At 45.7% G+C, this 12,267-nt stretch overlaps 1 protein-coding gene across 2 annotated transcripts in view; it reads left to right on the forward strand.

Annotated features, from left to right (window-relative positions):
• CCDC125 (coiled-coil domain containing 125) overlaps positions 1–12,267 on the forward strand; it is a 413,732-nt gene that overhangs the window by 324,233 nt on the left and 77,232 nt on the right. For both annotated transcript variants that reach the window (XM_085632389.1, XM_085632387.1), the window contains exon 8: positions 10,507–10,622. In XM_085632389.1, the coding sequence (XP_085488515.1) occupies positions 10,507–10,622 (116 nt within the window). The remainder of the gene's footprint in view (positions 1–10,506; positions 10,623–12,267) is intronic.

Here is a 12,267-nt window from a genome sequence, read left to right on the forward strand (position 1 = left end):
CGCTAATGGGAGAGTTTTCCAGAAACACATCTGGGATCGAATCGCAGTGGTAGCTCGGACAATGTTCCGTCAAAGAGGTCAGCCTTGGCGCGATAAATCCGGACTCCTAAGTAATGGAAAGGGTCAGTGTACCAGGCCACCGGTGCCCGCCCGAGTGTGTAGCCTGGGTCCGGAGTATCCCTTAGGAACGGGGAGAGTATGGACTTTGCCGGGTTGACTCGCAGCCCGGAAGCTCGCACAAAAAGGCTAAGGGCACGATCAAGGGAAGGAGGAATATCATGAAGATTCCTGGCATATATTAACAGATCGTCGGCGTAGAGTGATATGGTGTGTACGCCATCCCCTAGTTCGATTACCATGTCAACGTGCGTGCGGATATGAGCCGCCAGCGGCTCCACTGCTAACGCGAACAATAGCGGGGACAAAGGGCCCGGGTCCCACGTCACACTTGAATCGGATCTGAAAGATATGGGCCCGATGGATTACTATATAACAGCTACACTAAGCCTTGGAAGTAGGGGCCAACTCCAAAACGAACCAGGGTGGCAAAGAGGAAATTCCAAGCTAGCGAGTCAAAGGCCTTCTCAAGGTCTAACACCATGCAACCGGAGCGTAGCCAGGCTGTTGGAGCATATTCGGCCACCTGAAAGTAGCGGCGTAGATTCAGGGCCGTGCTACGCTGCGGAACAAATCTGTTCTGGTCAGGGTGCACCAGGCTTCAGCAATGACACTAGGTTAGCGGTACGCATGGTGGGGAGCAGGGTCCCTTCCGAGATTGCCTCCAGAAACACCAAATGTAGTTGCGGTACTAAATGTTCCGCATAAGCTTTGATAAATTCCGTTGAGAGTCCGTCTGGCCCTGGAGTCTTACCCGAGGACAAGGCACGTAACGCATCTCATATTTCGTTTTCAACTATAGGAGATTCCAGCTCCAGGGACTGGTCCACCGTGAGAGTGGGTAACTCCACCGTGTCTAGGAAGGATCCTACGTCATGTGTGTTACATAAGCGTGTCATACAGACGAGTGTAATGCTCAGTCATCAGTGCGTGTATATCTCCCTGGGTGTTGCATTCTCTACCAAGATCGTCGAGTAGGAGATGTATGGGGCGCTGGGGATGTTCCTGCCTCATCAAATAGGCCAGCAGTCTCCTGGCCTTGTCCGCGGTCGAGTGGGAGCGGATCGAGTGTGCCAAATAGTTATGACAGCGCAGGCGGTCTAGAAGCGTCGCTCGCTCTGTATGAGCAGCATCAAACTGTTGCTGTTTCGCTGGGTTGGTGACTACCTGTGATTCGAGTAGGAGTAACCGTCCCTCAATGTGGGTCAATGAGGTGTCTAACTACCTGCAAATACTCCATGTCTGTCACAGACAATGATCTCTAATCACCACCTTAAAGGCCTCCCACTCAGTGAGGACCGAATCTGCAGAGCTGGTATTAAGTGGAGAAGTGTGGCTCACTGGTTAGAGCAGGCAGACCCTGAAGCAGAGGTCAGACCCGGGACCAGGGTTCAATTCCCGACGCGGCAGGGTCTTGAGCTCAAATGTCCATGGACTCGATAATTCTCGCTTCGGTGCCTGACCTAATCATGGGTTCACACTCTGCAACTCTGGGCATTAAGCTTGCTTAATCTCCACAACGGCCCCCCGCGGCGGGATGCCTGGCTTTCACCTTGGGGATGCCCTGTAGGGGCTATCTCACAGGGAAAAGCCAGGACGGGTTTCCAAGGCAAGCGCGGAGATACCCCTTCGGGGGTCGATTCAGGCGCTATATAAGAAACATAATAATAATAATAATAATAATTAAGCGCAAAATAGTTGGCTATTGCTGAATCCAGCGAGCTTCGGAAGAGGGGATCCTCCAGGGCTGCGGTCTGTAAGCGCCAGGTCGGAACTAGTGGGGGTGGCGCCTTCCAGGCCAGGTGCATCAACAGGGGATTATGATCGGAGTGTGTCCGACCAAGGTAGTCCGTCGCTTGTATCAAGGGGAGGAGGGCTGCGGACGCGAGTATACGGTCAAGGCACACATGTAGTTTATGGACTGGAGAATAGAAGGAGTAGACCCTGGAGCAAGGATGACGTTCCTGCCAGACATCTAAAAGGGCCCAGTTACCCAGCCATGCATTTAAAAGGCGAGCGTTGCAGGAGGTGGTTGGACTAGTGAGGGGAGGAAAGGAACGGTCAACGGAAACATCAAGTACTGCATTAAAATCCCCACCCAAGAGCCACGGGACGTACCTCCAGCGAAGCAGTATGTCTGAGAGATCACTCAGAAAGGTACCCTGGGCAACATTGGGGGCGTATAAGGAACCCAGTAAAATCAGTTGGCCGTTCAGTCTGCCGCTTATCAGGACATACCGCCCCATTGGGTCTAAAAATCAGAAGCAGCAACAACAGAAGCAAGGTACGCGTGCTGGTTCACCGACACCTGATGCTAAATATGATTAGCGTGACCGCTCTAAAATTAAGACTCCAGAGAGGTTTCAAGTTCCTGATCAGTGCTCTCCTCGTTCTTTACAGGAGACTAGCCCACAACCTCAACCCCAATATCCAATCAGACGTGAGGCTAAGGCTTCCGTTGTGACATGTTGTCCCAATTGGATGATCAGGGTGTGATTGAACCCATGAATAATCCTCTTTGACCAATATCGAAACCGGACGGTTCGTATCGTGTCGGATTACCTCAATTTGATTAACCATGTTCGTAGCTTTGCAGTACAGAACACTCACAGCTCTGCTTTAGTTAATAACATTGTTCGTAAGAAATACAAGACAACTCTGGATATAGCCAATGGATTTTATAGCCACAATGGTAATTTAGATAATCACCTGAGAGATCTTGGACACCTATGTGAAAATCTCAAATTACATCAATTGGTAACACAGCCAACTCACTCAGGAGGGCATATCTTGGACCTCTTGTTTGCAAACCAGGCAGAGACTGAAGTGGTTGACATACTGCCTCAGAATTGGACTGACCACTCTCTAATTCATTTCCGTATTTCGATATCTAGTTTAGAGAATAACAACCATCAGCCGTTTTACCAAAAGGGAAGAGAGTGGTCCAAGTTAGTGAAAAGTAGGACATACCCGACCTTCCCGAAACAGAATCTTTTCGCCTGCTCTGCCTCCGCAGGTGAAAATTATCAAACCTATTGTGACTATATAACTGGAACCCTTGATTTAATAGCTCCAGTTAAACAACTTAAAAATAGGAGAAAAAAATCTGCTCTATGGTACAATGATGAATTGAAACAACTACGAGCAACTTGTAAAAAGGCCGAGAGGAAATGGAGAAGGGCATACTCAGAGCCAGCAAAGAAAGAACTGAAATTAATACAGGCCCAGTATAAGGAGTTAATTCTCAAGGCCAAAGCAGATTTCTATGCCAACGCTATTCTGCAGGCACCAAACAGCACAAAAGCACTTTTTAATGTGTTCAGAGATCTTTCTAGTCCAGCCTGTATGGGCAGTAGGGTGGTCGCATCGCAGAAAATCTGCGATGAGATTGCCATTTACTTTGAAGAGAAAATAACTAAAATCGTTGGCAATCTGCACCCTACTGTTACTGCTATTAGTGATCAGGATGACTCCACATGGAATACAGATGTAGGACCCCTGGTGGACTCTTCCCTGGAATACTTTCAGGCTCCTACAGAGAAGTCTTTTAATCTCCTGGCACAAATCGTGTCCTCAGGATCTCCTTTTGATCCCCTTCCACATAAAATCTGGAAAATATTTGGGCAAGAAATCTTTCCTTGGTTATGGAAGATCTGTTGCCAATCTCTGGAGGAAGGAGAGGTACCAGAGGCATGGAAACAGGCAGTGGTGACTCCCCTGCTCAAAAAACCATCCTTGGTTGTTGTGAAAACAATAAAATTTCTTTCCAAGAAAAAAAAAAAAAAAAAAACATCCTTGGACCCTACAATCCCAGCAAATTTTAGACCAATTTCTCTCCTGCCATATCCGATCAAAATTTTAGAAAAGGCAGTTAGCAAAATTCTATCAGGCTACTTGGAGGAAAATTCCCTGCTGGATAGGGACCAATTTGGCTTTCGCCCAGGACATAGCACTGAGACTGCTTTGGCAACCGTATTGGACAATCTAAGAATGCGTGCTGACAATGGGAATTCATCTGTCCTTGTACTTGTACTACTAAATGCAGTATTAGTGGAAAGGCTGAAAGGCATAGGAATCAAAGGATTGGCCTTGCAGTGGTTACAATCTTATTTGTCAGGAAGACAACAGGCTGTATCTCTGGCTCCGTTCACCTCCGATAACTCTCGAGTACACCACGGGGTGCCACAGGGCTCGGCAATCAGCCCTGTTCTTTTCAACATCTATTTACGCCCTCTATTCCCCATCATTAAATCGTATGGAATTGACCTGGTCAACTATAAGGATGACACCCAACTGGTGTTTTCCCTTGAGGGGAAACAAGCGATATCCATGGATACTTTCCAGGAGTGTATGCACCAAACCGCTATTTGGCTCAGAAAAAATTCCTTGCAGTTCAATGGGGGGAAAACAGAGGTGGTGTACTGTCCTGCTACTAGAATATCTCGACCTATACCGGCGGAGTTTAGGGTCACCCCTGAGGATGAACCCTGGTCCTTGTCTAAACGGTGCGTAATTTGGGGGTCATGGTGGACGACAATCTCCAAATGGAATCACAGGCCAACAAAACTGCTGGTGTCTGTTTCTCTTTACTACACATGCTTCGGAAGGTTCTTCCGCTTCTACCAGAGGATTCTCGCTCACTTGTAGTAAGGAGCACAATTCTGAGCAGACTGGACTACTGCAATTCCCTGTATTTGGGAGCACCGCAATATATCTTGCAGGGCTTGCAGAGAGTCCAGTCTACAGCAGCTAAGCTGGTATTAAATAGACAGCGTAGGTCTTCTACGACGGCTCTGAGAGACCTACATTAGCTGCCTATTAAGGAGAGAATTTGTTTCAAATCTCTCTGCATTGTACACAAAGCAGTACACGACATGGGTCCATCTTCCTTGCAGAAGATGTTCACCTGGTATACTCCTGGGAGGCATCTTCGCTCCTCAAATACAAATCTGATCACAACCACCAAATTAAAAAAATGTAAGATGGGGGGCAGAGCGTTCAGCGTGGCCGCTGCGCGTCTTTGGAATGACCTGCCTCAGAACCTTAGACAGGTTAGTTCTTTGACCTGTTTTTCGGAAGGATCTGAAAACCTGGCTATTTCCTAGGGGTGAGTGATAGATCCCTTCATTGACAACTGGTCTCTACTGTAATAGTGAGTAATCCTTCAATCGAAGCGCCAGGATACCCGTAGGGTGACAGTTCGCGCTATACAAATCTCTTTTCAATTCAATCAATTCAATTCAATTTGGCTCCTGAGAGCCGTGACTTGACCGCATTTACTGCAGTCAGCAATCAGAAAAGATTTACGCGTTTGCCTATGGGCTACAAAACCAGCCCCGGGGCTTTTGCTGTGCGTGTTGTGTCTCTATTACACAACATAGACCCGGATGCAATGTCATATGTCTGGTTTTTTATCTGACGGATGACGAATTGATCCCGCACCTTGTGCGTGTGGATCGCTTCATACTCTCTTTTGCAGACTTGGGATACAAATATAATTTTGCCAAGTCACACTTTGCCTGCTTGGTGGTCCTCTTTTAGGGCTATTAGTTCAATAATGAAGGTAGGGGGTTGGCTTCCCACTTTCTGGAGAAGTGTGCATAATTGCAACCTCTGTCTACATTGAAAAATCTACCGTCTGTCCTGGGATTTTTGAATTTCGGGAGAACTTACATTCCTGATTATGCCCAGCATATCAAACCGCTTTATGCGTTGATACAACCTTCTTTTTCATCTGCCAGCTGGCTTCCGGAACATACCTCTATTCTTCAATCTTTGCAGTCTGATCTGCTTATGACCAACATCTTGTTAACACATGATAATTCTACGAACTTGGTCATAAGAATTGTACCAGAGATAGTAGGTTTCACTTACTTGACATTCAATGAAGGTGACACAGTACCAATAGCATACAAATCGCATTTGTACACATCAGTGTAGATGCGATTTTCTACTGTTGAAAAAGTATTGACTGCGGTACAGATGACAATCCTGAAGGAACGATCCCTGATGCAGAGGAAACGCATTCTTATGATTTTGCTTATACCTGCTTTAGAAGCAGTGACAAAGATGAGTGTACTGAATTCTAAAGCTTTGCTTCCCCGTTGAATATAATGGGCTAGTTAGGTTTGGCCTTCCATTCCAACTTTGAAAACAGATTTCAATAAACTAAGCAGACTTAAAGTGCTTGAAGTGGCTCTCACATCAGCGCAAGAGGCCTTCGAATTGCAGGTGGCGAGAACCGCAAGTGAGATACACTCACTACTGAACACCAATCTCCCACTTCATTTTGGAGAATTAATACACCAAATATTTAAGGCGTCTGACACTGAAGGCCTTGCTCTTTTTTTTTTAAACATGTGGGATCTGGCCTTGTGTCCTCTTTTCAGACGATTTCTGGAGTAATACCAGCCTTTATCCATTCTATTTTTTTCCAGCACGTTCAGAGGTTTTCCACTGATCCTCGTGCTCACGGGTGGCGTGCTGGGCCTACTGCTCCTGTTATGCAATGGCTGCCCATCTTGTGGTACTGCACAGACCTGGCCACTTGCAACAGTACCGTGACAGAATACAACAACTTTTTGGATGCTTGCCATTGGCAACGCTTTGCGTAAGTTACGGACTTACTTTTCGCCTCGCCTCCTTAACTTGCGTGGAACCACGGTTCTATTTTCGACGGTGTCTTTTCCATTGGGCCTTGGATTTATGCCTCTCCAATGCGTCTGACGCTGACCTAGATTATGAACTGTTGGTGGGTCCATTACTGGCCCATGACCAGGCCTGTTTTGGGGATGGCTGGTTGATGCGTGCCGCAGCTCTTGGAGTGCTGGCTGAGTGGAATACCTGTGAGGCTGCACAGCGCCTCTTGCAACAAAGTTTCATCGAATATCACGCAAGTTGCCCGGATGGGCTATTGGAAGCATCGGGCATGAGGAGCAAGTTTGTTCCTTTGATCTCCTCAACTGGATGGCAAAATGTAATTTTAAACTAGACTTTTGGCCTCATCCCGAATTGGCCTTTTTTTGCAGGCGTGTTTCGGCTTATCTTTGCACTCTATTTAGATTTTTTTTCTATTTGCTACAATCTGGCCACGGGCAGGGTGTAGTATGGCCGATAGGGACATTGTCGACATCGCTAAGTTAGCATGAGCCCAGCTGCCATGAGGCTGCTTTTGCGCACGTTACTACATGACTTTAGTTTTGCAAGATTCTATTTATGCCTTTCATATGAGAACCGTCTGCTTGGTGCGTTTTCTGCTGGTTCCTGGAAGTTTAGTCTGAACACTGTAAGCCAGGTTGATAAACAATGCCCATGTTATTCTGTTCTGGTCAGTCCCTAGCACTTAGAGAAAAACATGCTAACACAGCTGCTGCTGCTGCTGGAAACGCTTGATTTGATATTATGGGGATGCATGTTTGGTTAACACACTTGGAGAGGGATCTTTCCAGGGAGAAGAGCCATGCGGTTCCTATGATGTAGATATACCATCTAGGCACTAAGGTATGGGGTCTGCTGACAAAGCCCAGAGATCTTCTATTATATAATAATACTTCTTGCCAAGGGGAGGGTGGTTAGGCCTTATAGTCCTTTATCCACTGTCTTTATATGATGACATCTCCCTTTATGATATATGGCCTTGCTGCAATGCTAACTGTATTGATATTATGCATTTTGCTGCTGGTTGTGGCTCGTATACTGCATTTTAGAGCACGATAGTTAAAATAAACATTTTAAACTATATTCATGTCTCATTCAATTCTTATTGTGGACATGTACAAGTGAGTGAGCGAAAAGGTATGTCTTATTACTGTGATTCCTGAGAGATCCGGAAGTGTTGTGTTCTGGGGTGTCTAATCATTTGCATCTTCGTGATTGTTTCGAAGAGCAAGTGCGACACTATAGCTAGTCGGTCCTGGGATTGTGGGTACTGAGGCAGTAGGAAGGCACAGCCCCTATATATACACAGAGGTCCAGTATTCCTGCGCATAGTTCAGTGTATGTGCAGAATCCCTGCAACACACCCACTCACACACCCGCTCAACAGAAGTGGTGAGGTTGCCATTTTAGGACTTAAAACTTGGTCCCTTTCTCCTGAGTTTAGAAGAAAAAAGTAAGGTGTAAGGCGGCAGGTTGGGGTACCCTGACATCCTGGCCCTTGAGGGGGGATTGCAGAGGGACCTCTGCCCGTGCATGGTGGGGCTGTGGGTGCAGGGCCTAGCCACAGGCCAGGCTGTGCAGCCAACCCCACGCCGGCATCAGCTGCAGGGTGTTGGTCACTTGTGGGGAGCGGGGGGGGATTGGCCACAGGCATTGTGGCCAAACTCACGCGGCCTAAGGCCATGCATGGTGGAGGGTTGGCTGCCCGCTCGAAAGCTTTGCTCAGGGAGGGAGTTGGGTGAATGCGATCAAAAAATTCCATTAACCCACAAAAACACATTTACATTATATTTAGGAAAGGTACTAAGATTTTACCTTACATTTAAGAAAAAACCCATAGAAACTCACTGACAAAAACATACATAAGTCTTACAATAATAATAATATAAAAACTTGTGATAATAGGCCTTGTAATAATATAAAAACTATTGTATCAATACAAAAAAACACAACTTCACCAGTTATAGTTTACTGTGCTAACTATATCCTTTAGAGGCTCGGGGAGGGAAATACTTGGCCACCCTCCCTACATGAATGAATTTCGACCCCAAGGGTAGACGCCCCAGGGCCTTTAAAGACTCAGGAAGGGGGGCCACGCACCCCCCATCCCCTCTATGAAAACTGCTCGGGAGTGGGCTCCCTGGGGCATAAATGCAATAAATGTGACCCTCTGGGTCCACCCCATGGGGCCTAAGGGGTCAGGGTATGCCTTCTTGTATATATATTTTTTTACTGGTCAGAACAGGGCACTAAGTACTCGAGCCCTGTAATGTCCGCCAACAAAAGAGTTCTCATCTTTCTGGCTGCCAATCAGAGCGATCGTTCCCGCTGAAGCGAGTTTGCCCAAAGGAAAAAAGGCTCCCTGGACCAATCAGAACTCTCTTATTTCTAAACTGGCGCCCTCATGAGAGTCTCTTGAGACTCTCGCTCACCCTACTGTCCAGATGTACAATTATTTTTGGTCCTTAATTTAGATGTACAATGATTTTTGGTCCTTAATTTCCCAAAAACGATTCAAATGATTTACACCAAATCACGAAAAGCGTAATCTGCGGACCAAGATCTAGCTTCCTGCCAAATTTGGTGCAGTTTAGTTCAGCAGTCTTTAACGTAGCCTTTTTTGAAGAGGTCAGTAGAAAATGCATGGGGATTTTGCATTTTTCGGGCCCCTCTGCTTTCATGGCCCCCACTTGACCAATCACCCCAAAACGTTCCATTCTGGAAATAAACACCCATACCATATAAATGTTCTTGCTAAATCGAATTTGTATATAGCAGTATATTACAACTATTTAATATGAGCACCTGCCTAGCTATGCACCGGTGGAAAATCTATTGTGAACAGAAGCATTGGCCTTTCTTACAGATGGTTTTGGAATAGCCTTTGACTTTAAGCTTCATCCTACTTTCAAAGATACCCCTGCAACCCACATTAGGTGTGCTTTACCTTTACCTTGTTCAACAGGGAGTAATACTTGCACTCCAAACTTTTTGTTTGTAAAATATGCTGCACATAACTTTCAGTATGGACTACTATGCTTTTCACCCAGAACTTAAGTTATTTCCATGATATGGACCCACACATGTACACTCACTAACTCTATGCTGTATATGATTATGGTTTTATCAGTGGCGTAATAACAGTGATGTCATTTGAAATGTCATCAGTGTGGTCTTCATTGATGTTATTCAACGTGATGAGTGATGCAATATGTGAGATCATACTCGTATTGGAGCAAGCCAGTTGGGAGGAAGGTTCAAAATTATTACAATAATAAAAAATCTGCCTTGTTTCATGTGATGAACAAATTAATATGAGGTAATGAATTCTGTAAGATTAGTGAATTAATCCAATAATAAGGCTGTGGAAAAAGTTAAATAATAAATTGGACTGCAAAACTATCATCGTCATGTTAAGATAGAAGTTACAAAAAGTCCCCATCTTGTAAGAGGGCAGTGTCTGTACTTGAAAGAGGTACATATTTTGGCTAACAGACTACTACAAAATAGGTTGCTTGCATTCTAAAACACCTTAGCGATGTGTAAAATATCAGCTGAGTTTTAGAGAACACTGCCAAACCACCGAAAACAGTGCTTTACTTTCTTAATTATATGGCTTAAAACGGATGTGCATGCATAGATGATATGACCAAACCTAAGAAAGTTGTTGAGATATTTTGTACCATGAAATTAAAACAAGTAACCACTGTCATTCTTCTTGTTGGCTGTCAGTTTTGAACCAGCACTGTTTGGAGATTCTGGCTATGCTCGACGTGAAACAACAGAATATTTTCCATGAAAATATGTCATTTAATAAGAGTGGACTGACTGAGATTACAGCAATTGAAGTAAGTACACAATAAATGCAGCAGTTTGTTTAAAGTGAAAAGTAAAACGTGTCATTTTTATATCTAGGAATTGCAACGTTGTACATCCCTTATGTCATGCATTCAGCTTATTGTTAATGTCTGCAATAACTTTAAAAATTGATACAGGCATGTACGGCACTATATCAGCCAAATAGTGTATAAATTATGATATGCAAGTGTTGAAAACACCAATGCTTTTTATTCTTTTGTAAACTTAAGCTTAAAGGAGCTTACAGTCCGCCATGTTTTACCATTGCTTGGCTTCATCAATACTCTCATTTTCTTCATTCTTCTTTTTTTAAATCTCTTTATTGAGTTTTGCATAAAGGTAAACAACATAACAGAATCCCCAAAGTTGAGGACATGTGGATACAGTATACATTGAGAATTACAGTGAACCACCCAGGGGTGGGCACGATCAGATAATAATATGACAAATAAGACTCTTTCCAATAAATAGTCACAGCATGCCAGGGTGATCTCCTCCGTCAATCCACAGTTGAGACCTCAGCATCTCCTCTGTGCAGCAGGTTTTCACTAATTGCCCCTACCCCTCATGTTCTCTCACCTTTCTTCATGGGCCCCAGATTTTCTCAAATTTGCGTGGACAGCCCGTGCCTTATATGCCAATTTTTCCGTCCCCATACACCAGTCCCCCCTCCCATTCTCCCATAGTTGCCAAAGTGGACATCTCCCAGATTTTCAGGATATCCCGGCGGACCACCATCAGGGCCAGATTACAGCAAGCTATAGTGGTCCAAGGTTTGGTCACCCCAGATCCTCCACAGACACCAGCTGGGGCGTGAGATTCACCTTGTCTCCCGTGGTCTCCAAACCTTTTTCACCCACCCTTCCACAGTATGCCCCAAACTTCGGGCACTCGCAGAGCATGTGAATCAAGGTGCCCCTCATGTGGCAGCCCTGGAGGCATCCGTCGTCAGGAGTCCAGCCCATATTAAACAGCCTGGTTCTGGTGTAGAAGACCTTTGCAAACTTTTCAGTTGTATCAGGCAGAACTCCACCTGGATCGCAACTTCTCTGGGATATGTGCATGCCTGGCTCCAGTCAGCATCCTCCAGGGTTACCAGATCTCTCTCCCACCTCTCCTTCAAGTGGTCAAGGGGAAGAAGACTGTTATTCAGCAGCGTGGAGTAGATTCAAGACACAGCATGCTCTGTCAGGGGGGAACTCAAGACCCTACAATCCAAAGAGGATCCTCCTCTACCTCAGCCTATAATCCTTCACACTTGCTGAGCAAAAACCTTGGTATTGCAAAAATTTACTACTGGATAATTCGTACTCAGATTGCTGTTCGTCGAACAGGATTACTTTGCCGTCCCTCCAGACATCCCCCACTGAAGGAGATCCGAGTCCCAGAGTGGAGTCCTCAATGCTACCTTGCCCGCCACCCCAATGCACCTGTCACCCTCCTCCAAATGCAGACCACTGTCTGCGTGGGGATGAGGAGAGGGGAAGCGCACACCCTCTATAGAGTCTTCCAAGGTATCCTTCTGGGGCTATGGCGGTGCCCGCAGAGAAGGTTCCTCTTGGGACCAGAAGACCCAGTTGTTGACTGTCAACAATTGTTAAGCCCAGTAGTAGAGCTGGAGGTTTGGGAGGGCAA

This window comes from Triturus cristatus, chromosome 2_1 (assembly GCF_964204655.1).
Source record: "Triturus cristatus chromosome 2_1, aTriCri1.1, whole genome shotgun sequence".
In the NCBI taxonomy this organism is placed as follows: Eukaryota; Metazoa; Chordata; class Amphibia; order Caudata; family Salamandridae; genus Triturus; species Triturus cristatus.